The sequence below is a fragment of the Euphorbia lathyris genome, chromosome 6 (genome assembly GCF_963576675.1).
Source record: "Euphorbia lathyris chromosome 6, ddEupLath1.1, whole genome shotgun sequence".
NCBI classification, from domain to species: domain Eukaryota; kingdom Viridiplantae; phylum Streptophyta; class Magnoliopsida; order Malpighiales; family Euphorbiaceae; genus Euphorbia; species Euphorbia lathyris.
Genome location: NC_088915.1, coordinates 48,832,755 through 48,859,602, shown reverse-complemented (window position 1 = coordinate 48,859,602; position 26,848 = coordinate 48,832,755). Strand labels below are relative to the sequence as shown.

General features: G+C 35.4%; 3 protein-coding genes across 8 annotated transcripts; 1 reads left to right on the top strand and 2 right to left on the bottom strand.

Annotated features, from left to right (window-relative positions):
- Window positions 1-638: 638 nt before the first annotated feature.
- LOC136232733 (uncharacterized) lies at window positions 639-4,714 on the bottom strand. Of its 6 annotated transcripts, none has more exons than XM_066022113.1 (4): window positions 4,513-4,714; window positions 4,080-4,140; window positions 3,191-3,915; window positions 639-2,225 (listed from the first exon to the last, which is right to left on the bottom strand). In XM_066022113.1, exons 3-4 carry the CDS (start codon window positions 3,896-3,898, stop codon window positions 900-902), a joined length of 2,034 nt encoding a protein of 677 aa, XP_065878185.1. In that variant the 5' UTR covers window positions 3,899-3,915; window positions 4,080-4,140; window positions 4,513-4,714; the 3' UTR covers window positions 639-899. The 6 variants fall into 6 exon arrangements, with proteins under 6 accessions (XP_065878185.1, XP_065878181.1, XP_065878183.1 ...); XM_066022109.1 differs by having other exon boundaries at window positions 4,080-4,151; window positions 4,513-4,713; XM_066022111.1 differs by having other exon boundaries at window positions 3,191-3,909; window positions 4,080-4,151; window positions 4,513-4,713.
- Window positions 4,715-8,526: 3,812 nt separating this feature from the next.
- On the bottom strand, window positions 8,527-10,445 carry LOC136231837 (uncharacterized). The gene is made up of 2 exons (XM_066020810.1): window positions 10,273-10,445; window positions 8,527-9,295 (listed from the first exon to the last, which is right to left on the bottom strand). Exon 2 carries the CDS (start codon window positions 9,288-9,290, stop codon window positions 8,892-8,894), a length of 399 nt encoding a protein of 132 aa, XP_065876882.1. The 5' UTR covers window positions 9,291-9,295; window positions 10,273-10,445; the 3' UTR covers window positions 8,527-8,891.
- Window positions 10,446-23,133: 12,688 nt separating this feature from the next.
- On the top strand, window positions 23,134-26,404 carry LOC136233038 (prohibitin-3, mitochondrial). The gene is made up of 3 exons (XM_066022570.1): window positions 23,134-23,562; window positions 23,969-24,500; window positions 26,057-26,404. Exons 1-2 carry the CDS (start codon window positions 23,251-23,253, stop codon window positions 24,494-24,496), a joined length of 840 nt encoding a protein of 279 aa, XP_065878642.1. The 5' UTR covers window positions 23,134-23,250; the 3' UTR covers window positions 24,497-24,500; window positions 26,057-26,404.
- The last annotated feature ends 444 nt before the right edge of the window (window positions 26,405-26,848 follow it).

The following is a 26,848-nucleotide window of genomic DNA, read 5'->3' as shown; positions in this document are numbered from 1 at the left end:
CCACACGAACTAAGATACGAATGAACAAGAGATGTAATTAATCGAGTAAAGTTTGAGAGAAAATATCAAACGTACCATAATAGTATATTGATTAAAACAATTATTTAATAAAGAAAAAACCAAAAGTAAAGTAAAAAAAAAAAAAAAAAATCTTGTGGCTGAAAGGCAAAAAAAAATCCTCAAAACTTAAATGTTCAACTTTAAAATTTTCAAATGGGTTACGGTTATTGGAAGAAACATGGGTAAATTGGAGAGGTTTTGTTGAATTTTTGTTTTTTTAAAGACCTTGATTAAAAAAAATTGTTCCCAAACAAGAGGAAGGTTTAATCTTATTTCACTTCCTCTACCAAGAACTTGTTGAGAATTCCTAGAGGTAATTAACTAATCATTTATATTTGAGTACATTAAATTATTGCTTTGATGCCTAAATAATGTTGGTATGCCGGACCTATAATAAAATTTATGAAATTGTTGATTTTCATTAAATGTAGAGAAATTTTAGAGTGATCAATATATGTTTGTAATGTGTATAAACATACAGGAATGATGAATAATGAATGACTATATAGGATTTTGTTTTTGTCAAGTACTTACTACTCCCTGCATATTTCCTACTCAGAAACAGAACAAGTAGTTGATTACATGGATACGTTTGTTCTTCACTGCTTTGCACAAGATAGATACATGTTACTTGAGTTACATGTCTTACACGCATTAAACATGAAAACATCCTACAAAAGAAAACAAAACAAAACAAAAAAAAAAAACATTCAGGCAACAGTTACAGAATTTGCCTATCTTCTTTATAGTTAACAAGTCTTCTGCTTGATGCCATCTGGGTTTGCGGAGTGTGCATACCCTGAATCAATCCAACCTCATAGCTCTTCTAGTCAACTTCATCAGGCCACTGAGATTACAGAAGGATTAGAACTATGGCTTTGCCGCGGCCTGCTAACAGGAGTTCTCACAGACAAGCTAGATCCACCAAAACAGAAGTACTGCCTCCTTAACCTCTTATTCATGGAGGAGCTCATAGAGCTGTCTTTCTCAATCACATCTGACGCTCCGTTGTCCAATGATTGATTGGATGAAGATGGACCTGCAACATCATTGTCAATAAAGCTACCTTTTTGTTTCTCCAGTGAAGTTGGAGAAGATATAGATGATTTTGAAAATGAGCTCGAGCGTGATCGACGTGGAATTGCTTGCATTACACCATACATTATGCCTGAAGCAAATTTCTTCTTTGCTGTTGGACTTGATTGATTGCTCCTAACAGCAAGACTTCTCTTGTTGTTAGGAAGAGTTAAGGGCTTCATGAATCTCAGCCGAAGTGGGGTTGGAGTTTCCTCTGAACTATTGCATTTCGAGTATGATGATTCCACCGAACCTTGATCCACTGACTTCCTAAACATTTCAGGTTTATTTCCTTTCATCCGGGGCCACAGCAAGACTCTTTTCAACTGGTGTGCTGCATTATTCATAGAACCTGGTTTCTTATTAGTTCTTGAGCTTTGGTTCTCGTTGGTTGAGTCGAGATGTTCGGTTGAAGATAAACTCACTCCTTCACCAGCTGGATCAGCACTCGCATCAGATGCAATCTCAACACCTGTATACAAGAATATTTCTGCATCCGAGATTCTGAATGATGTTCCAGGACTGGTTCCGCTACCTTGCATCTTCAAGCGGGAGGCAATGGCTCTTCTTGCAGTATAATCCTGACAACTGAATATTCCGCCTGCAGATATCAACTGTCTAATTAGTATATCTGATGAGGGAGAATATGGCCCTTGCTTAAGAAGATCTAGAGGAGTCATCCCATCTGCATCACGAGCATTCACATTTATTGATGGAGCAGACATCAGGAGCTGCACAAGATCAGAGTGAACATTCCCAATGATGGCAGCATGGAGCGCAGTTCTTCCATCGTTATTTTTGGCATTGATGATTTCTTGGATATTGAAGTTTTTCCTACTTATCAGCCTCTTCATAAGCTCAATGTGCCGGTCCAATCTTTTGAATGCAGGAGTCTGCAATCCAGATACGGCCATATGAAGAAAAGTTTCGCCAGCATTGTTTGTTGACGAGACCAATGATGGAGATGTTTCAATCAAAGCTTCAACCACGGATGATTGGCCCCTGTAAGCAGCAATATGCAATGCTGTGTTGCCTTGATGGTCTGTGGACTTTATGATGTCAAAGGATGCTATAAGATCTCTAACTATCTGCATAAAACATAAAACAACTTATAAGCTACAAAAATGAGTATTGTCATATTGACATGAATCATAATAATATAATAGAATGGATTATTTCAATTAAACTTCAAGATAACTAAACTAATTTGACTTATATTCCAGAGAAAGCAACAGCCACAAACTGAGTGAACTAAATTGGGAATTTCTATCATTACATAGCAGACAAGCACAATAAACACAGCCTATTTTGGTTTGAATACCAGTAACAACTTGGGTGTGCATCACTTTGTGTCTATTATGTAGATCAACTGGAAAAAAACCAGTATAATTGACAGTCCAAAATCCGAGAAGAGTTGACAGTTGGACACAAAAACGGAGTCAGTTATAATTATAGTGATCCTGCTACTGTCAAAAAATATGCTAGACACACTCAATTAGGCGAAATTTTTGAATTGGATCTTGCTACTTTGAATTCCCATGATGTTTTTCGTAGCAGTTCAAGGGGTTGGTTTATTTTTGGACATGCTTCATTTGCTATATTCTTTTCTTCGGACATATTTGGCATGGTGCTCGACTTTGTTCAGATATGTTTTTGCTGGGATTGGTCCAGATTTAGATGCTCAAGTGGAATTTGGAGCATTCCAAAAACTTGGAGATCCAACTACAAAAAGACAAGTAGTTTGATACAATATTTAGTTTTTGCCTCTACTTTTCTTTTCTTTCTTTTTTTAATTTAACATAGGGTATCATAGATATCTTACTTAGATCTTTACATTACTAGCCAATCGTTGATGAAAAAATCAAGGAAAAAGCCCAACAGCTTGGACAAAAACAATTAACAGAACATCATAATAAGGGTATGATCTCAAGCAGCTTCTTAAAGCTACATCTTTCAGTCTCAATTCAGGGATTTAGAAAAACAAAAGAAATGAATTGATGCTCATGTAAACTCAATGAATTGACAATAAAAAGGAATAAACTGATGATCTCACCTCAACTTGGCCTTTGGCAGCAGCAGCATGTAAAATAGTTGAGCCTTCCTTATCTCTATAAGCCAAAACATTGGTGCAATTACGAAGAAGCTCCTGTAAAACTGTCAAATTTCCACCTCTAGCAGCAGCATGAACAGCCCTATTAATCATCTCCCACTTGTAGAGGGAAGGAATATCCCCAATATGCTCCTCAAACTGTCCACCTTTTGCAGTCAAAAACCTCGGAGAGACAGAAAAATCATAAACAATCCTGAATACCTCAGAATTCTTACTTCTAGCAGCAGCATAGAGTATATCAGTAACACCATATTCTCCTTCACCAAAAACAAGTAGAGGATTCCTTTGAAGAAGTTCCTGTATAAAGCTCAAGTCTCCGGCGGAAGCAGCAGTGTACATAAGCCATCCACCATAGCCAGCTTGGATGAGAGAGTTGTTTGCTTTCTTGGATTCACACTCATGAAAGAGTTTCCTAGCAACTTGAGAGCGACATTTAGCAACATCATCAAACTGTTCCTCATCATCCCAGACGGTCTCAAGGCGACGAACTCGCCTTAGAGAGGTGAGTTTGATTAGGTGATTATTATCAATGCGAAGGAGCTCTCTAACCAAGTCAAAGTGGCCATTAGCAGCTGCCCAATCAATTGGAGAAGCATACCACCATTGATCTCCAGTACTCTCCCATCGAAGAGGGAAATAAGTTGGACCCATTCTGACACCACCTACAACTAACAAAATTCTCAAATGTGATCCAACACCAACTCAGTATGGCAAATTTTCAACTACTATGCATCAAAATGAAGTTTTTCAGTTGAAATTAGGAAGAAAAGACAACCAGAACAATAGTAATTGGAACACCAGAAACTACAGAAGAAACAGTTAAAAAGCGTACCGAAGAGACAGAAGAAGAAGAGAAGGATCTTTAATGATATTAAGTGAAGCAGCTGAACCACCTGCATAAAAACTGATTAAGAAGAGTGATCAAAGCATCACATGGGTTTCAGCATCAACCTTGAAAAGGGCAACAACTAACATCCAGTTCCAGTTGAGGGTATTAGAAAAATATATAGATAGGCATTAAGGCCAAAATCAAACTCTTCTCAGAAGACAACAAGACATGGATTTACAATAGTTTTTTATTTGGAGGGAAAACAAATAGGAATTAGACCCACAAGTGGGAATTAATTGAAAGAAATTGCTAAACAAAAACAATGATGGTGATATATGGGATTGATAAAGAAAAAAGGAAGTCTTTACAGCTTTTTGTAATTATAAATCAATGTTTTACTGTGGGTGTGGGTGTAATTATAAAAAGCAAGACATACCTGATTGATTGCTTATAGATACGGAGGAGGATTTCCTTCTACTTCTACCGGGTTTAACAACATCTTCAACTGTTTAATAATCATAAACTTTATATTTTCATCTCTGGGTTGTTATTTTCCCTATCAATTAAAAGTTCAAATGATAGCTAGCACCTATTACTATTAGTCCTGATCAAATCAAGTGCTGCATTAAGATTTTCTGTTGTGCTTTCTTTTTTCTCCCCATGTAATTTATTTAGCATTGAAAATGGGCGGGCAGGAACCGAATCTCCCATTTTTTTTTTTTTGTATATAAATTAGGAAAAATAAAATTCATTCACATCCCCTAGGATCCCCTTTACAAATTTTATTTTTATTTTAAAAATTAAATTCATATAAAAATTAAATAAAAATAATGTATAGATCTTTTTAATTGGTGTTATAATTATGTTTATTATGTATAAGAATTAATGTTATTATTCAAAGAAATGTATAATTTTTTTCATAATTTTGAAATCCCCATAGAGTTGGAGATTGGATTCCCGTTGGAGTGAGGGAGCATTTTTCATCCCGTCGTTTCCTTTCATGTTCGGGGAGTTATCTCCAATTATGAATAACTTTTTCGAAGATTCTCCGTCTCTGTTGGACGAATCACCAGCCTATATAAGACTTTTATCCATTGACAATCCTCAATTTATAGTATTATTTTCTTTCTAGTTGAAGCTAATTTTATAGATTAAATTAAGAAATGGTCTTCTTTCATCCCATCCCATCTATATATATATATATATATATATATATATATATATATAGTTGCAACTAAACTAATTACTAATTAAAAACTTAATAAAACATTTATCACAAGTTTGTGGAGTAAGATATACATATTTGCTAAGAGATGGTCAGCATCTTCTGCAGCAGAACCTTTATCTGCTGACCCAATCTTTAGCTTTATGATAAATATTTGTTGACTCAAATTGATTTATTCATTTCATATATATAAGAATTAATCCTATGGAACTGTGGTTGGTATACGACGGATGAAAGTAAATATTAATGGATTAGCTTGATTTATGCTAGAAAAATTATAGTGTCATTGAACAACACAGTAAAAAGATTTCCCTTTTTAAGCACAGTTCAGTATGCTTTAAAATAATTGCGGTTGACCGAATAATTAAAGTTATTTACTCTTCTCCTCTTCTACTAAATAGGCCTGAATATTTATTTATTTTTTGATACGAGACATTGCACGTTAACTATGGAACATGACATGATATCTAATTTCATGTGAAACCATGTGACTCTTTATCTTTTAAGCACACATCATCATTCTCTCTGTATCTTTAACTAGTATTACCCCTAAATAATATACCATACCCCTAAATAATATACCATACCCAATTCACATCTACTTTTACTTTGTAAATTCTTCCTGTAATACTTTGAAAAAAGAAAACATAAGAGTATTTTTAGGCTCTTAATCTTTTATTATTATTATTCATTACACCTTTATGAGGAGTAGAGGGTAAGTCTTGGCGAAACGTAAACATTGTCGTGTGATCAAAAGGTCACGGGTTCGAGTCTTAGGAGCAGCCTCTTGCTAAATAAATTGGTAAGGGAAGGCTTGCCCCTAGTACATCCTTGTGGTGGGACCCCTCCCATGACCCTCGCTCAACGGAGCCGCGTAGTGCACCGGGCCATCCTATTGATTACACCTTTATGTTTTCAATTTCACACATTCAACTACCAATCAATTATAATCTCACATATACAGCCTAAAACAAAATTATAATCTCATATATTAAGTCCTTAATTACCAGAAAAAATTATCAACTTCAATTAAAAAGCTCCTTTTACAATTCTAAATGAAAATTTCATTGTTTCTAAACACAACAAAAAAAAAAAAAATCATTTTCAAACCATTAAACATATAACTTTAAGTACAAATTATATAAATCATAATTACATGTAGTCATTTGTTAACTAGACAAAATCAAACTCAGTTAAAAGTGTGTTACAATGTTATCTATGCATAAATTAAATACTAAATATGTAATTATCGAGAGTTTAATATGTAATTATCTAATCAAAGTTTGATATTTAACTCGCTAATCAAATACTAAATATGTAATTATCGAGAGTTTAATATATCAAACTAATAAATTAAGGCTTGACCCACCTCCCCCAAAACAACAATAATAATAACAACAACACTAATAAATCAATCATATGCCTTTTCTTATTCTTTTAAGAATTCATAGCCTCAGGAGAGAGAAAGATGAAAATAGAAAAAAGCACCAAATCTGAACTAAAGACGAATAATAGAATACATATTACCAATTCCAATGTACATTTAGTACACATTACTAAATGATTAATCTTCTTTTGGTATCACTAAATTATTAGTCTAATACGTACCATTTAGTTCACTAAACAGGAGTACTTGCATACACAATCTCAAACCAAGTCTTTTTAATGAAAACATTATAAGAAATGCATTCTTTTCTTATTGAATTTGGATTAATCAGAGAAGTAAAATAATTTATTGAGGTGTCCTGGTTGGGTTTGTTTTCTGCAAAACCCAAAATCAATCTTAATCCAACTACTTGAGATATTGAGCTCCAAAAAGCAAAGAATAGGCATGTGAGAGAGAGATAGAGAGAGATGAGGCAGCTTTAACTTTTTCGAAATGCAACGTTTCGAAAAGGTAGTATAGAGGAGGCAGGCTGGGTTGCCTGCTTACTTTTTAACACAATAATTCATCTTATGCCAACTTTTTCCTTTTTCTTAATTGCCTTCCATTCACTAGTCTTTTTCTTCCTCCACCCTCCATCTTCATCTAGATATAGACATGGGCATTAAAGCAAACAGATGATGGCAATCTCCTTTGGAGTACTCCCGGGGCAATACACCGACAAATCATTTGATGTCACTCACACACATTTATTGTTTAACACATCATCTCTCATGAAGTGATATATATCTCTCTTTTGATTGGTCGGTGTATTACTTCGGAGTATAATAGAAATTCTTCTCTCCGTTGCTGCTCCACTACTCTATCTAGTACTGCACAGAATACTTCAATATACCATATTATTTCCTAAGGACACCAAAACCTAATGGACCACTTACCATTTCAGACTCAATTGACAATAATTGTTGATCAAATACATGCCCACACCCTTCATCTTCTGTTTTGAGAGAAAAAGGTAACATAAACAGACATAAATGGACCACCTAATTATAAATATGAAATTATGATCATGATGTACATTCTAATATGATGTATATTCATCTACAATTTCCTCTAGTACAAGCACTAGGAAAGTTAGGTTAAAAACAATGGCAAATTTGTCATACAATACACCTAAACAATAGCATAGAAGGGCCACATAATTAATTAATGTCAATATGAATCTCTAGAGCATGAGTACTGGTTACCATTGTTAAGTTGGGTAGAGAGGGCAAGTGTCTTCCACCTAATAAATTCAACGGCAATGTCTAAGCTTTGGTCCCACCTAAATAATTCAAATTAACTTTCTAATTGAATGAGATGATACAATATCTGCTGATATACTGTAAGTCAATTTATGTGGATTTAGATAGTAACCCATCAACTAAAAGGTTCCAATGAAGGGTCCTCTACTCTTTTCAAAAGATAACTAAAATATAGTCAGCAAATGCATCAATATTCAGCAAATACATTGATGCGACTAGAAACAGATTCATCAGGATAAAATTTCAGAACTAATGCAACCTGAAAACTAGATTTCTACTTCATGTTCAGCATGATGGGGTGCCACAAAGCCATCCAAACATACTCATTCAGTAAATTGGTAGCAAAAATAATGTTAACATGATCGTCTCAATAATTTCAAATCCAAAGATCAGCCTAAAAATGATTCTCCTTGTTATCAAACATCACATGTATGCATGAACAGCAATTTACTTTCAGAAAATAACATCAAAACTGATAATCCTCGAATGGCTGCAAAGACATGAACTCTCATATGGATGAAAAATAGAAAAAGAGGATACTCTAAAGTAGGATTTATTTTTAAAATTTACTTTTACGGGAACATCATTACAGTCAAGGAAATCCCATGGTGGGGTTTGCAACAGCCCTAAGTCAAGAAAAGTTCCTCTTCAACCAAAATCTATGGTGTTTCGTCTATTCTGAGCAGGGTTCTCAATGGGGAAAAAAGAAAGGCAAAAGCAGAAGCAAAAGAGTACATAATTACGGGCCTGCAGCTCCTGATACATAACACTGTATTTCTAGATTTCCTAGAATTCCATCTCATAATTTCATCTATGCAACTTAATCACAAGAAGGATCCCAGAACAAAAATATTGCACTCAACAAAGAGAAACATACAAGGTCCCTTACAGATTGCTTTATGTCAATTCTTGGCCTTCTCAGAATTATTTTCCCTGATTCTTGCGCGGGTGTCCAACTTCACAAAGCGTTTAAGATCTTCATAGGGGAGAGTTTCAATATTTTTTCTTCTTAGTTCACTTAATGCAGTGCGTTTATCAAGGAGATGCCACAGCCAATCAGGACATTCAGAATCTGGCAAGACCTTGGGATCTGCTCCATCCTTGAGAATATTAGCACCAACTACGGTGGAAGACTTAACCTCTTTGCTAAGCATTGATGCCTTTGGACCATCAGCTGCTGATCCCCCTTTGCCTTTTTTTGCCTTGCCAGCTGCAGCAGCAAATGTTCGTCGGGCCACTACCGTAACTGCATCCTTAGTGGTCATGATACTGCTCAATGATTTAATCTGACACATTGCCATAATTCCTGCAACATGGATTACAAATGGTCACTTACAAATTTAAACTGCTCTATACTGGCGGCATCATAAGTTTTGACAATTACAAGGAACAACTTCTGGATAAGTAAATACTCATGCACATTCATTAATATCTTTCATGGTATTTAACATCTGAATTTATTTTCTTTCTGTTTTTTTTTTTTTTTTTGGTGGGGGAGGGGGGACGAATCAACACACCAAGATCAAACAGCAGTTTTGAAGCTAATGAACTGCCAAAACAGATGAGTATTTAGAAAAATGTTTTACCCTTAAAAAGATGGACATTTGAACTACCTCAATTTTATACTTCCAACGCAAATGATAAGCATGATCACACATAAGCTCATTATTCTTAAATGTGCAACACATGATTCAAAATATTTGATCAAGCATTGCTGCAACAGATCAGTCAATTTCCTGTTATTATACCTGGAAGTTGAGAATCATATATAAGCTGCAAAACATATCCCACTTTTTTGGGTTATCATTAATTATATCAAACAGGAGGGATCCTCCAATGACCAACCAAAAAATCTAATTAAGAACATAGAGCAGTATATAGCAGTCCAGAACTGAGAAAAAATGCAATTACAATTTTCAAAGTTGCAAATCATGGATTCATGATCTACAGAAAATAGTTATACCAGTAACAACAATAGCAGGCTGCTGCTCTTTCACAATTTCTTCCATTATTAAACTTAAATCAAAGAGAGACAAAAACACAAAATGGAGAGAATGTATGTAAAGTATGTATGCCTTGTGTGCTTTCTCTAGGGGCAAACTAAAACTATCAACCTTAAAAAACCATCCAAAATCGCTAATAAATAAGAGCAAAGAACCGACTGTTGTTCTGCCGTTACAGTGATTAGAACTATATTTTTTGAATTCTAATGAACTTTCATTCAAAGGAGGACATATATTAATAATGGAGTGCAGGACATCTACAAAGAAGATCAATGCATACCTTTCACGATGAGTCGAAGCAAGTAACAACCAAGGGCGGAGGATCTCCGACGACGATATGATGGCGGAACGGCGATGGTTGACGGCGCCGGCAGTGAGCAAATCAATGGAGTGGAGGAGAGGCGGTGAGGGAGGAGAGCAATGGAGGCGGAAGAAGTTTGAGTAATGAACAAACGAAATAATAATGTGGTGGTGGCTGTGTAATTTTAGGGTTTTTCTTTTATATAACTAATTACATTTAAAATGTAAACAATAACAGCAAAGTGGTGAAGTGCTAAGGCTCCTTGCTTTCAGTTAGAAGTGCATGAGTTCGATTCCCTTGTGTTTTTGCATGTTTATTCAGTAATATATTTAAATATACTTTTTATATAAGGTACCCGTTACTCGTCAGAGGGGTTTTTTTTTCCGTTCCATAGGTACCGGGTACGTTCCATAGGTACCGGGTACCTGGGGGTCTTCCTATACTCGTTCTATACCCTCTAAAACATTGTTCAGATAGTCTTATTAGTGTCGGGTACCCACGGGGTACACTACCCATTGTCATCCCTATCTACATATTAAATTAACCATGTTTCGAACTAGCTTGACGCAGAGACAAGTCGACGAGAAAAGAAATGGTGGTGGCCGCCGCCGCGAAAAAGAGAGGTTCGGGTACCCTAGTGGGTCTTCCTATACCCGTCACATACCTTCTAAAGCAGGGTTCAGATAGTCTTATTAGGGTCGGATAGTACCGGGTACCCGCGGGTACACTACCCATTGTCATCCTTATCTACAGATTAAATTAACAGCCGTCGTGAAAAAGAGAGGTTTGGAGTATAGGTGAAATATGAGGTAGGGTTTTATCTTTTCCGAAATATGAATAGAAAGTCTCGATTGTAATATATTTTTTATAGGGTTAGTTACAAATAACTACAATGCAGTTTGGTCGATTTGCAGACCTTTACTTGTGGTATTTTTTTACAAACGCAACCCTATGGTTTGCAAAATTTTGCATTTGAGTTCACTTTATCAAAATTTGATCGATAACGACTTCGAAATGAAAATTTTCAAGAGTTAAATGATATTTTAAACAACTTTAATTCTTCAACTTTTTAGGTTTGAGGTCATTTAGGTGTTGTTTTTTTATGAAAGAGAAAGATAATGTTTAGAGAGAGAAAACTCCAAAAATGATGATTTTGAAAAATTAAGAATATGGTTTCATATAGTAAATATGATACCAAACAAATTTAATTCTTAAAAATTTTCATTTTGAGGTAGTTATCGGCCAAATTTGGCAAAGTAAAAAAAACATGTAAAATTTTGCAACCATAGGGTTGTGTTTGCAAAAAAAAAAAAAAAAAACCACAGGTACCACATCGCAAATCGGCCAAACCACATGGTAAGTTATTTGTAATTAAAACATTTTTATATAAGGGTAAGGGGTAGCGGATAACGGGCACTCGGTACCCGTCAGACATATACCGGGTACCCTGGAGGGTCTTTCTATATCCGTCTCATACCCGTGACGGGTAGTATTTTTAATCCCATATCCTCTAAAACAGGGTTCGGGTAGTGTTGGGTACCCTAGGGGGTCTTCCTATACCCGTCCCATACCCTCTAAAACAGGGTTCAGATAGTCTCATTAGGGTCGGGTAGTGTCGGGTATCCGCAGGTACACTACCCGTTGTTATCCCTATCTACAAATTAAATTAACCATGTTTCGAACTAGCTTGACAAGTCCCGCTGCCAATATCAAGTGAAAAGGTACTGGGAAGAAAAGGAGACAGATTTCCGAATCTCGCAGTTGAGAAAAATGAAAGAGTTAGAACTCGAGACTAATCGAGAGAGATGAAAAGAATCGATGGTGAATGGTGGTTCTAGTACTGCGAACAGAGACAAGTCGACGAGAAAAGAAATAGTGGTGGCCGCTGATAGGGGTCAAAAACCCCTATCTTTGGGTACGGTTTTTAGCGTTATTTTATGAATAAGCGAGCAATTCTCGCATTTATATGCTTTTGTGTGAGTTAGTTAGAAATTATATATGTTCTATTTACTTTTCGTTGTTTAGGCTCGTTTTCTGGTTCTTTTAGGCAAATATGGCCAAATTGGCATGTACGTTAAATTTCCATTATCTTTTATAGCTAATTGGTCCGCCAAAAGTCGCACCAAACGGAGTGTTTACTCAAAATGAGCGATTGGCGGGTCAATTTAGCCTTGGAACTAATGTTATTTGGAGTTTTCGTGCATGTGCAGGCTAAAATAGGAACGAGTTCGGGTGAAAGCTGCGTTTCGGGACATTCAGCAGTCGCGCAAGGCGTTTTGGGCATTCCCGCTCGTCGAAATGGCCTTTTTGGGGCCAGATCGGTGAGCTGGTGCCAGCTCGCCAAGCTGGACCTTAGGGGCCAGCTCGGGCGAGCTGCTCTGAGTTGGCTATGCCAGCTCGGGCGAGCTGGAGGCCAGCTTGGCAAGCTGCCCTGCGGGAATCAGTCAAAAGACTGATTCCCGGTCCCACAATGCCACGATCGACCCCACATCTTTCCACCTGCAAAAGGATACGAATTAGGTCAGAAAGAGGGCCTGAACCGCGTCTATAAATATGATTTTCTAAATGTAAAATAGATATCTTTTATCTTTGTAAAAACCTAAGCTTCCACTAAATCCTCTCCACCTCCTCCATCTCCTTCAACCTCCATTGAAGACACCTCCGAAGCTCCGTTCATCAAGGATTGCTCAAGTTCCATCCTTAAGTCCTAGGAAGACGCCTGCATTGGTAGACAGGTTCCCTGAAAGGAATTTTTCTTCTTTTATATTCTGTCTAGCCTCTGATCCATGTTATGAATCATAGGCTCATTGTATCTTCGTGACAATACTTTCATCTTTAATATATATTAGAGTTTTGTTTGTTCAATTGTTTTATTGCTTAAATCTTTGTCTTACGCTTTGTTTGATTGGTTTAACTCATTCGATAATCCCAAAATTAAGTTGGCACATATTGCGAGCTGAATCTGGCCTAGTCAGTGCCTATAGGATTGACAACCCTATAGAAGATTAAGCCCAAATTATTGAGCCTTGGAGCTAGTTTCGACCTTACAAGGGAATCACGAACTAGGGACCTCAGGAGGATAGGTAGGGTTAATCACCTCGGACACAAGTGACTTAGATTAGGTTTTAATTCCGTTGTCTAAATAATCTATTTTCATTATTATCGTATCACCTCATGTCCCTTCGGGTAATTACATTGGTAAAAGATCACATAGGAGTAGAATAACTTAGATAGGAGTAGAAGTAACTTAATTAGGAGTAGGTTAATTTAATCAAAACCCACACAGCCTAGATAACACCTGAGACTAAGTAGCTCGATACTTGCAGGAATAAATCATGTAGATTCGATACCTGGACTTGTCCAGATTTTATTACTTGATAACGACGGGGTACACTTATCCCTTAGTGAGCCTTATACGGAGGTGCATCAGCCGCCTTGCGAAAAAGAGAGGTTTGGAGTATAGGTGAAATGGGGGGTAGGGTTTTATCTTTTCCGAAATATGAATAGAAAGTATCGATTGTAATATATTTTTTATATAAGGATGATGGGTAGCGGATAACGGGTACCCGGTACCCATTACCCGTCAAACATATACCGGGTATCGGGTACCAAGTACCCTATGGGGTCTTCCCATATCCATCCTATACCCATGACGAGTAGTATTTTTAATCTCATACCCGTCCCATACCCTCTAAAACAGGGTTCGGGTAGTCTCATTAGGGTCGGATAGTGCCGGGTACCTACGGGTACACTACCCATTGCCATCCCTATCTACAGATTAAATTAACCATGTTTCGAACTAGCTTGACAAGTCCCGCAAACTAAACTAAATTAACCTCACAAACAAGAATCAATTGAAAATGATTTATAAAAGCCGACATAGCAAGTACAAATAAGAAAATGCATAAAACTTCACACTCCGTTTCTGAAATAATCCACCAAGAACAATTCATCTAGCGAATATCAAGTGAAAGGGTACTGGGAAGAAAATGAGACAGATTTCAGAATCTCGCAATCGAGAAAAATGAAAGAGTTAGAACCCGAGACTAACCGGGAGAGATGAAAAGAACTGATGGTGAATGGTGGTTCTGGTGCTGCGAACAGAGATAAGTCGGCGAGAAAAGAAATGGTGGTGGCCTCCGCCACGAAAAATAGAGGTTTGGAGTATATGTGAAATGGGGGGTAGGGTTTTATCTTTTTCCGAAATATGAATAGAAAGTCTTGATTGTGGTTGAGTTTTTTAGTATTTTACTTTGTAAGTATTAGTTAATAAGTACAATAATTAAATTTAATTTATATATAAAGTGTACTCAAAGTTAAAATTAATGATTACAATGGGATGGGAGAATGGGATGGGAGGAGCAGACGAGATATTTGTCAATCTGACCCAAATTGTAAGTACAATAGGGTGGATATTCAAGTTTAGAATTAATAAGTCTAAATCTAACGGTGAATGACCAAATTCATTTGGTCATTAAGGTGCATGTGAACTTTACTGTAGAGACTTATAGTTGAACATAATTCATATATTGGCAGGCAGGCAGATGATGTAATTCATAGTCATTCTCGTTCCTAAATGGGGCAAAATCAGTGAACTACATGCATATGTGTTATCAATTTGTAAATCAACATGCCAATTTTCAAACAACCATGATCTGCATGTGGCTGCATAATCAATTTCGTGATTAATTACTTAATTCGGCTTAAATTATATAATTTGATGAAATTCAGGCCAGTTAGATAATTTTATCAAGTATTCTGGCTTAATTACAATTCCGGCCAAAATATATTTAGCATATGAAGTTTCAGACTAATTTGGTAATTTACCAAATGTTCTAGCTGAAATTTATAATTAGTTGATTAAATACACAACATCATAAGTTAAATGGACGTAGTGGAGCTTGATAAAAGATAATGGAGGAGAATAGTTGGGGAGCAGCCTTGCTTTATGGGTAGTGGATGAAGACAGTTAGGGAGCATCCTTATTTAGACGCTGGAGCATCCTTATTTGGAAGTTATCTGCAGAATATTTACAGCATAAATATAAAATTTTGCAGCAGAACCAAGGACATCAACCAAATCAACTCAACATAAGATAAAAAAAAAAACTCAACATAAAAGCAGACTCAACTTAAGTATATGCCAATTTCTTTCAAAAAAAAAAATCAATTATAGTTCTACAGAATCATTAGTTTCTTTCAAAAGTTTCTTACATTTCAATTCCAAGTTCTACAATTTCAATTCTTAAGTTTGTAATCCTTCAATTTCAAGTTTTTATTCTCAATTCGGAATCGTTTATTCTAATTAAGTCATATTCTTTATGGTTGATAAGTACAAAATGTGTATATTATTTTTTGGCAAGTTTGGGCATAAAAGAAACAATAATGCAACATATCGTTCTAATAATACTTTTTGTATAAATTGCGCGTAACACAGTCGCTGCCTGTTCGGTAGTAGAATCCACACGGGGAGCAAGCATGAAAGGAGAGCTGAAGGAGAAGAACAATGGAGAGAACGAGAACTCTGATTGGGCGCAACATGTACCCAAAATTTTGTGATCAATCATAAGCCAAGAATCATTGAAGACCTTTCCTGAAGAAAATTAAATGCTGAAGCAGAACAACCACTCCTCCTTGAGGAAATGATGCAGCATGGGCTGCCTGCTGTGTAGCAGATTGTTCTTAACTGTCAGAGCAGTCTGCCAGACCATATCTTCTATATTTTATTTTGTCTTGAACAATCATTTTACAGTACATTTTCGGGCTATTTAAGGTGCCCTCATTTTGTGTTTTTTTATCATTCAGATTTCCACATATGAATCTTGTTTTGTAACTTTGTCTTTTGTCATTTGAATGCATTATTTTCTTCTTCATTATTATTTTGTCTTGACTCATTCAATTATTGGTGAGTAAATTATTTAACAGGTATGCAGCTGTGCAGGAATAGGTAATGGAGCAGGTTTACTTCTCTCTAAAATTCATTAAATATACTTAGCTTGGTTGTTCAGTGAGTAATTAACGTTAAATAGGAGTAGCTAACCTATTTCTTAGTGGAACAATTACGAGGAGACTCTCTTTGTGAAACTGAACTTTCACTAAACACGTATGATTATGAAACGGAGACGTAATTGATTATATGTTAAGGGTTTTAATTGTTTAATTAAATGCTTTCCTGTTCTTAAAGCTTAGAAATATTTTAATCTCAAGGAGACTTATTTTAATTGTTTTTGAAGAACATTGGGAACAAAGGACATCTAACTGAACCGATTTTCGTGAAAGATACCTTATGTTAAAGCTGTTTCTACTTAATAAACAAGGAGCGAAGTGTCTGTTCACTGTCATTTCTGTGCATGCTGTATGTCTGTTCCTTCCAAATTTGAAATCAAACTTCTTTTCAACTTGCTTTATTATTTTATTTTGTCAAACCAAACAGCAACTCAATTTAAGTGACCGGTTACTCTTTAAACTTGACTATGCTCATCATTTTAAGTAATTATATTCACTTGTTCTATCCTCGTGGAGACAATATCTTACTTATCATTTTATTACTTGTACCTAGTGCATTTGCTAGTGTTCACATTTTAGGACAACAATGGTTTTAATTTTGAACCTTTAAGCTTTTTGTCCTTTTAGCTTTACACAATCCTTTGATTAAAAGTTAGATTTCATACTTTTGTAAGTTTTCTACAAACTTTCTGGTATCCTCACATAAAATCTGAAAAGGCAGAAACAATTTCTTAATTAAATTATCCGTTTCTTTTTGTTAAAGACAATTTCCCTTTTCTTTTTCTTAATGACAATTTTACGTTTCTTTTATGACAATTTAATAAGTATTTAAAACTAACATATATCAGTAAGAATGTCATTAAAGTTTGTGAAACTTCCAATAATCTCTCAATGTGGAGTATTTTTGTATTCTCCATTGAGTCTCTCATTGTGGAGTATTTTTGTCTTTTCCATTGAGTCTCTTCTTGTGGAGTGTTTTTGGCTTCTCTATTGAGTCTCTCCTTGTGCACTATTTTTGTCTTCTTGATTGAGATTTTTCCTCACCCTAAGTGGTGATTTCACTCAAGATTATGACATACTTAAGATGCAACTGTCATGGAATGGGCAATCCAAGTACAGTTAATATCCTTCAAGATTTGGTGTATGCCCACAAACCAAACACAACAAGGGATTTGTTATCAGATGTGGGGGAGTGGCAGCGTTAATTGATACGGGCTGCCTTTGTTGAGCGTGATCAAAAGTTGATTTTCTCAATTTCATGTCAAAGGCTATTGTGTGAGGATGGATGGTATTGATATTTTGATAAGTCGGGTTCATATACAATTAGAAGTGGATACAACACATCTATATTAGCCAACCGTACAATTAATGCAACAACCATGGTGAATTGGATTCTACCACTCAATTCCAAGGTTAAAAACTGTATGTGGCATCTGTTAACAACTTGACTGCTTATAATGTCTAATCTGTCATATAGGCATAACAGTCTTGCAAACGTCTATCCAATTTGTGATCGTGTTGGTGAAGATGAATGTCATGCATTTTCTTGAGTGTTTAACGTTTAAGTTTGATTGGGGGATATTTTTTGGTGATAATCGAATGGAGGCAATTTGAGATGTTAAAGTCTGGTTGGGTAATATGTTGTCATTAGTTTCGCAAATTAAGTTTGTAGAGATAGCAATACTCACCTAGACGATATAGAGAAATTGAAACGCGGTATGGAAAAATTAACGACTACAACCAGCCCAAATAGACACAGCTGCCAGGCGGGAGTTTGTGGGCTGGCAGTCCATATAAAAGTCCCACTCGAAACATCTTTGCGTCTTTGACCTCGTTTCTGATAAGTGACAAAAGCTTCCATCGAGTTCCTTGTACTGCAATGTGGATGTAAGAACGTTTAAATAACAAGACTATAGTTCGGTAGGCTTTCTCCTTCGAGATTTGGATTGATGCTTATATGCTCATCATTCTTCTATTCGAGGATGTACTAAACCAGTTATGAAAGAGACAATATCGATTCAGGAAGCACTATCATGGATTAAATTGTCAAGTAGACGTAATGTAATAGTCCAATTAGATCGTCTTTCTGCTGTTCAAGCCATTAATAAATCGACTCATTAGTTATCATATTTGGCCGGTGTAGTTTAAGAGTGTGTCAATTTCATTAAAGCGTTAGATAACGTGTCAACCTCTTATGTCAAGCGTTCAACAAATACTGCGACCAATTGCTTAACTAATGTGGTAGTTTCTGTGTTTGTTCGTGGGTTGTAGGAATGCTTACCTCCTTTTCTTTTATCTATATATTGGTTTCAGATTTAATTTAATGAAATTTTGTTTAAAAAAATAACCGCCAATTTTTATAGTGTCAAATATTATAAAAGCCTGAATTATCAACATTTAAGCATGAGGTTTAATGAAAGACAGAGTAACAAATTTCCTTTCATATCAATATTCAAATTAAGATAGGGGCCCAATTGAAGGCTAAATTCACTTTTCAAGGCTCATTTCATTTTAGAAGGCTTATTAACGAAAAAGAGATCCACATCAGAAACTATCCCAGTGCTTAAATTATGAGTAAAGCAATACTTTTATGTGAACAAAAACTTATAAATACATGATGATGCTTACTTTTAAACTTTGATGGGATACTAATTTTGGTACTAGCTATATTTAAAACAATACCCTAAGAACATCCCAGTGTATGTCTCCTCATTGTTACTTTCAACAAAATAGTTGTAACTAACCATTATTTAAGATCTAACCAGTTTTAGTTTGTAACTTATTTTAATAACAAACAACTTTCTCAATCTATAATAAAATATATTATTTTCTATTTCAATCTCCACTCGCTTCTTTTCTTTTTTATTTGGCAATTTATTACAAGAGTGTTTTTTCCATCTAAATCTCTGTAAATTTTTTTTAGTATTGTAAGAGTGTTTTTTTTCATTTAATAAATAATTAGTCACAATTATTGGGTAAAAAATTATTAATTGCATATTAATTGAGTAAATATGGAGTGTTTTATAACAAGTGAGGTCTATCAAAAATTGAAGTAACAAAGATGTTCTAGTGGCATGTAATTTTAGAATGTTATTTTTTATGATGTGGAGGTAAACTTTGTTACGTAGGATTAGAGTTGCTCTAATAGAGATCAAACACTAAGTTACATAAGTCAACTCAGAACTGGATCACAATGTGCATAATAAATTATTTGATAATACTAATAATTTTAATTGAAATAAAAGCTACCTAAAAAAATATCCAAGTAAAATTGGGTAAATGACACTCATGGCCACTGATCTTTACCCATTTAACATTATAGCCACTGACCTTTACACTTTTTAATACCGGTGGCCACTCAACGCCTCAAAACGACCATTGACGGTCTGAAAATAAAAAATTCTAAGAGTTAATGATATTATAAGGAACTTTAATTCTTGAAAATTTTCTTTTTGAGGTCATTTAGGTGTTGTTTGGTTAGGAGAGAGAAAATGAATTTTTAGAAAGAGAAAGCTCCAAAAAAGGTGATTTTGGGAAATAAAAAATGTGGTTTCATGGTAAATGTCGTTCTGAACAACTTTAATTCTTGAATATTTTCATTTTGAGGTCGTTAACGGTCATTTTGAGGACTTGGTTAAAATTGAGTGGCCACCGCTGTTAAAAATTGTAAACTTTAATGGTCATACCATTAAGAATTGAAGTTCAGTGGCCATAATATTAAAATGGGTAAAGTTCAGTGGTCATGGGTGTAAGACCATGTTCTTTATTACTTAATTTCAGTAATAATCAGTTTAGTTCAGCAGCAATCAGTTCAGTTCAGTTCAATTCAGTTCAACCTTCAGTTTCAACATTCAATTTATTCAGTTTCAGTATTCAATAATTTATCATTATTTATTATAATTATAATATTTATATATAATATATAATAATAATTATTATTATTTATCTATAATTTATCATTATTTATAATTTATCATTATCTATAAATTAGATAAAAGTCAAGAAATGATAGTTTATTAAAGTACATATCGTTTAATAAAAAAATAAAATTAAAGTATGCATCTATATTTGAAAATTAGGAATTGCATCCATATTATGAATTATTTTTTAAATTTACCCAATTTATCAATGTTATGGATAAAAGTGTACCATTTTAGACGTTAGGGATAAAATTACTCATGATCCAAAATGTTAGAGGTATTTTTGCACCTTAACCCTTAATTGTAATAAAAAGTTAAGAGTTTGTATTCATATGAAAATTTGTATTTAATTTCATAGGCTTTAAATTATATAAATTTGTGTTTGTATGTAATTTGTATTTTTAATTTAAATTAGACTCATTGTTATTTACTAATTTTATAGGTTTTTATCGAGTCAAGATTTTATCAAGCCGAGCTTTTATTTGATATTCAATTTAATTTTATCTTTTTTTTTTGTAGGAAAGGGAAAGAAAAAGACAAACAAAAAACAGCCCAAAAACCTAACCCCCCCCCACATCATCCAAAAGAAGAGAAGATAGGAACCCATGAGGTGAAGAGAAGGTTGAGACTCCCAACATCCTCCCATGGCCCTCGGCCGCAAGACAGTCCGCCACCCGATTCTGCTCCCTGAATACATGGCAGAAGTTGATGGTATCAAAGGAAGAACAAACCCTTTTGATCCCTTTGATTAAATTCTGGCTACTTAAACAAATAACATTATTATCAGAGATCATTTTGACAGCTTCGAGGTTGTCAGATTCCACAAGCAACTTCTTCAAGCCCAGATTCTTAGTAAGCCTGAGGCCAGAAAAGATCCCCCAAAACTCCGCAGAAAAGGAAGAACCCATACCCAGATTCTGAGCGAACCCATACACCCAAGCACCACCAGCATCTCTCAAAACCCCTCCAACAGCAATTTTACCGTCATTTAGACAAGAACCATCAGTATTTAACTTCACAACCCCTTCACTAGGCCTACTCCAGCCAAAGAGATGAACAACCTTCCTTTGGATAGACCTAGCTAAAGTATCCTCTTTGAAGCTATCTGCAATAGTAAAAAATCTTTTTAGAGAAGAAATCAAACAAATTAGGAATAACAACAGTTTCTCCTCCAAAAATCTCATCATTCCTCCACTTCCAAATCTGGTGACAGACAACCGCAAAGAGGATAACACCATGCTCCAGATCGGCCAACAGCTTCCCACTAACACCATCTACAAACCAGTCAAGATCAGAATGGGACAAGAAAGCAGATAACAACTGGTTAGGGAGAACTTTCCTCCACAGCTCTTTACTCATAGCACAATCTCTAAGAGCATGGCAAATGGTTTCTTCATGCCCTCTGCATCTACTACACGCACCAGACTCCATCAAATGACGTCTTTTTCTATCAATATTTGTAAGCAACCTATTTTTGACACCAAGCCATAGGAAACTCCTAATACAATACAAAACTTTCAAGGCCCAAATATTCTTCCAAACATCTGGGTGCGGAGTCTCAAAATTTTGATTGAAGGCCTCGAAAGCAGATTTACAAGAATAAGCACCGTTATTTGTCAAAGACCAACAGTGACTATCCCTATCTTCCTTCTTGCTACTAATTTTAACTCCTCTAATTTTCAGGAGCGTTTCCAGACTGAGGTAAGAGTCGAACCTCGACCAAATCCAATCACCCTCAGAATCCACCACATCAGCAATCCTCCAATTACGAATTTCAAAAGGCGGCGGGGAGTTACAAACCTCTAATAAAGGCTTATTACCAATCCAGTTATCATTCCAAAAGCTAATAAATTTACCATTACCCACCGTCCAACCAATCCCAGAGTAAAACTCTGAAAACACAACACTAAGACTTTTCCATAGAAAAGAACAATTAATAACTCTCTCCTTAGGACCCCCAAAAATCCTATCCTTTCTGTATTTCCTCCAAGAACAATTTAATTTTATCTTTAATAATATATTTATGGATTAATTACAAATAACTACCATGTGGTTTGGCCGATTTGCGATGTGGTACCTATGGTATTTTTTTTCGCAAACACAACCCTATGGTTACGAAATTTTACATGTTTTTTTAACTTTGCCAAACTTGGCCGATAACGACTTCGAAATGAAAATTTTCAAAAATTAAACTTGTTTGGTATCATATTTACTATGGAACCATATTCTTAATTTTTCAAAATCATCATTTTTGGAGTTTTTTCTCTCTAAACATTATCTTTCTCTCTCATAAAAAACAACACCTAAATGACCTTAAACCTAAAAAGTTGAAGAATTAAAGTTGCTTAAAATATCATTTAGCTCTTGAATTTTTTTATTTCGAAGTCGTTATCGGCCAAATTTGGCAAAGTAAAAAAAAACATGTAAAATTTTGCAACCATAGGGTTGTGTTTGCAAAAAAAACACCACAGGTACCATATCGCAAATCGGCCAAACCACATGGTAGTTATTTGTAATTAACCCTATATTTATTTATTATTGATATTATTATTGTTATTAGAACCATTTTATTATTATTATTATTATTATAAGTTTATTAATGTCCAATATTATCATTAAAATTATTTTAAAGTCTAATATCGTCATTATTATTAAGTTCAGTAGTATTCAGTTAAATTCAGTTCAATGCAGTATTCAGTTCAATTCAGTTCAGTTTATTTCAGTTTTTTTCAGGGATAAAGAACAGTCTAATTTAGACAAGTAAAATTTGAATTGATTCTGCTGATTCTTATTTTTTTTGAATCGATTAATCTAAACCAATTACATTAAAAAAAAAAAAACAGTTATTAGGAAGTCCACGAATTCCTGACTTGCTTATTTTTATCTTACCCATCAAGTAATATTGTTACAGATGCTTCATCTAAAATAAACCCTTTTTTCTTTAAAGTCTAACATAAACCCCAGACGCCCCTCTAAACCCTAACACTTCCTTCTATTTCATTCTCTCTTCCCTCTTCACTAATCATCACACCATGGGCAGCAGTCAAGCAGCTGTTTCGTTTCTTACAAATCTTGCACGCGCCGCTTTCGGATTTGGCGCTGCGGCCACCGCTTTGAATTCCTCGCTTTATACCGTCGATGGAGGCCAACGGGCGGTTTTATTTGACAGATTTCGCGGAGTCATCGATACCACCGTCGGTGAAGGGACTCACTTCCTCATTCCATGGCTGCAGAAACCCTATATCTTTGATATCCGTACCCGCCCTCATACTTTCTCGTCGATCTCCGGTACCAAGGATCTTCAGATGGTCAATCTCACCCTCCGTGTTCTCTCCCGTCCTGATGTAATTCTCTCATCTCTGTAATTCTTGTTTGGTATATGTGCAATGTGCATTTTCGTAACTTGTAATTTGATTCTGGAAACCTGTATCTTGTGGTTCATTTTTTGCTAGGGAAGTTAACTATATTTTTTTCTTATGTATATTTAGATGTTTCCAATCAATTGCCTTTATTTTTGGAATGTGATTCGATTTAGTTTAGTTATATGGACAGAAGATAGGAAAACAGGTTACTATTTGCAAATATGTAAATATTCAGTTTTGTTATTATCTTGGAAATTAAATGGGGGTTTTGCTGTAAGACACCGGTGATTTTGTTTTCCAGCTTTGCAACTTTTGTAGCATTATCTTGTTAAGCATGCATCTCTTGGAAGTATTTGATTATAATAGTGATCTTTTCTTCTTGAGCAAGGTCACGAGATTACCCTATATCTTTCAACACCTTGGTCTTGAGTATGATGAGAAGGTGCTGCCATCAATTGGCAATGAGGTGTTGAAGGCTGTGGTTGCTCAGTTTAATGCTGATCAACTCTTGACTGAGCGTCCTCATGTGTCTGCTCTTGTTCGGGAATCTCTCATCAAGCGTGCAAAGGACTTCAACATTGTTCTGGATGATGTTGCAATCACCCACTTGTCTTATGGTCTTGAGTTCTCAAGGGCTGTGGAGCAGAAGCAGGTGGCACAGCAGGAGGCAGAGAGGTCCAAGTTCGTTGTCATGAAGGCTGACCAGGAGAGGCGGGCTGCCATTATTAGGGCGGAAGGTGAGAGTGAAGCTGCTCAGTTGATATCTACTGCAACGTCAAAGGCTGGAATGGGACTGATTGAGCTTAGGAGGATTGAGGCAGCAAGGGAAATTGCAAGTACTCTAGCTAAGACACCTAATGTATCATACCTTCCCGGTGGAAACAACATGCTCTTGGCACTGAATCCAAGCCGTTAAATAGGTAACCTAACTATATTTTTGACTTATGTGTTGGCATTTGGCTTGGAGGGCGAGCCTTGACGCAACGGTAAACGTTGTTGTCGTGTGACCAAGAGGTCACGGGTTCGAGTCTTAGGAGCGGCCTCTTGCCAAATAAATTGGCAGGGGAAGGCTTGCCCCAGTACACCCTTGTGGTGGGACCCCTCCCCGGACCCTCGCTCAGCGGGGACGCGTAATGCGACCGGGCCGCCCTTTTTTTATGTGTTGGTATTTGGCTTCTTTAAATTGCCTTTCAGGAGATGGATTGAGATTTGCTAAGTGTTTTTTTTTACTGCTTGAATTTTCGGCTTGGAATTGGAATGGAGATCTCTGTCAGTTTATTATGTTTTAACATTGCTTTGCATCTCTCTGTACAATTTCCTGTCCATTGATATTGCTTATGCATTGATACTTGTCTTTGTCTTGGTAGTTTTATGTTTTGCATCTGAACCTATTAAGTAGAAACAGCTACCTTAGTCACCACAAATGGCAGCTATTGCTATGAATTAAATATAGTTGATGCATTGAGGGAAGATTGAATATTAGTGAGGCAAGTTAATTTTGTGGTCAGTAGCCTGGGAAATTACTTCTTTCTGTTTTTTTTTGAAACAAAAAATAGTCATGCTCGGATAATCCTTGTAATTGTAGTACGCCTCTCTTAAGCTCATATTTCATTTTCTTCGAGACATCATCTGGGATGTGATAAATTCTGCGGAGTTTAATTTGCATATCTTTCAGATCAGTGCTTCCAGTATATTGACATAAGCATTATTGAGGGGCAACTGGGACCCAAGCTCCGATAGATGAATAGTTGTCTGCTTGAGAACTTTAACAGGGTTGTTATGAGTGAAAATTGGTATTCTTTTGAGAGATAGTATTGATCTTTGGCAACAAAACCGTGTGATTATTCCATAATAGAGATGCATCTCAGTCACATAACAGCCATTAAGATGCGGTAATTCAAATTATTTAAGGTTCTGTGCATATCTGGTTGGCTTTCTTGTTCTTCACTTATTTCTTTTGAGCCTCCTTGAACCACTATACTTCCACATGTGACAGTTCTCCATGTGTTTATATATGGTGAACATAAGAGGAATTGTGGTGTTAATGAAATAAAAGACTTCCTGGAGAGAAGGAAGCTAGGGATTTCCTAAAAATGGTAGTCAAGTAAATCTTATCATGAGTGGTTGTATTGATTGCTAATTTACTCTGCTTACTATTTTATCGTTAAAGCTATTGGCATGAACATTATCAGCTTGGTTTAGAATATCACTAATCGTGTGGAGGTTGGTAAGAATAGAATTGATATCCCTTCCTTTTAATGAATTGATAAGGGAAGGGCTCTTCATCGTGCTACTTTCTTCCGACCCGACCTCAATCTGAAATTATTTTTCTTAGTTTCAGTTTCTTTTATGCCTTAATTTCAGATCCTAGCATCATTTTCTTTTCGAGAAGGCATCACTCCAAATTATAAATTCCAAAGGTTATGAATTTTGATGAAAGTGGGATTGTAACTTAAGCTTCTTTCCTTTTTTCCAGGGCATTATGAGGGAGCATGGTGGCGTGACGAGACTGTGAATTACCGTTTATTATGTTGGTAGGAATTTTTTAACGTCCAAATTCGTAGATGTGTGGACCTGTTTAAGGATAAAAAGTTTAGAAATGAGGATTTTCTTGATATTTTACTTTGAAGAGTCAGCAGAGGAGGAGAGGTTTCTGCTTGTCATAGAACTATGGTCTGCCATTTCGCAAGTACCTGTGGTAAACTTGCTTAATGAAATCTTATCGGCGTCTTGGATGGTCTTTCTCTTAAAAAAGTTCCTTAGAATTTGTTTTTACTATTTCACTTTCACTAATAAAATATAAGGAAGGATCTTTGGTTATTCATAGCTTGTGTTATATCGTATGTATACGATTGGCGTTAGTGTCAGTCAGGTTGGTCACATCCAATGTGAATTATCAAATAAAATAAATAACAATGCAGTAGAAGACCTCAAATTTAGGATGAGCATATCTAAACCTAATATGTGAATATATATATATATATGTATTAATGTTAAGCTTAATATGATTTGCAAAATGAGGAACGTAAGTTTTTGGCAAGAAAACATTCTAGTTCTTTTATTTTTTATTTTTTATTTTGATTCATTAAGTTGATCTTTTATTTGTTACATTAAGCATTTGAACATTTATTTTTTATTTTTGGCTGTATTAAGCCTTTGATAGCTATATCTATAATTGGGTTAACAGAATGTTAATTTTTTTTAAAGAGAATTTCATTAATGCTGAGTCACTATAAAAGTTCAAAACACAATGCGAAACAAAACTTGG

Coding starts and splice junctions, on each gene's coding strand:
- LOC136232733 (XM_066022109.1), bottom strand. CDS start 4,146: ATGCAGGTGGTTCAGCTGCTTCACTTAATATCATTAAAGATCCTTCTC. Junction 3,916..4,079: donor CTTCTTCTTCTGTCTCTTCG/GTACGCTTTTTA, acceptor GAATTTTGTTAG/TTGTAGGTGGTGTCAGAATG. Junction 2,226..3,190: donor CTGCCAAAGGCCAAGTTGAG/GTGAGATCATCA, acceptor TGTTTTATGCAG/ATAGTTAGAGATCTTATAGC.
- LOC136231837 (XM_066020810.1), bottom strand. CDS start 9,290: ATGGCAATGTGTCAGATTAAATCATTGAGCAGTATCATGACCACTAAG.
- LOC136233038 (XM_066022570.1), top strand. CDS start 23,251: ATGGGCAGCAGTCAAGCAGCTGTTTCGTTTCTTACAAATCTTGCACGC. Junction 23,563..23,968: donor GTGTTCTCTCCCGTCCTGAT/GTAATTCTCTCA, acceptor TTCTTGAGCAAG/GTCACGAGATTACCCTATAT.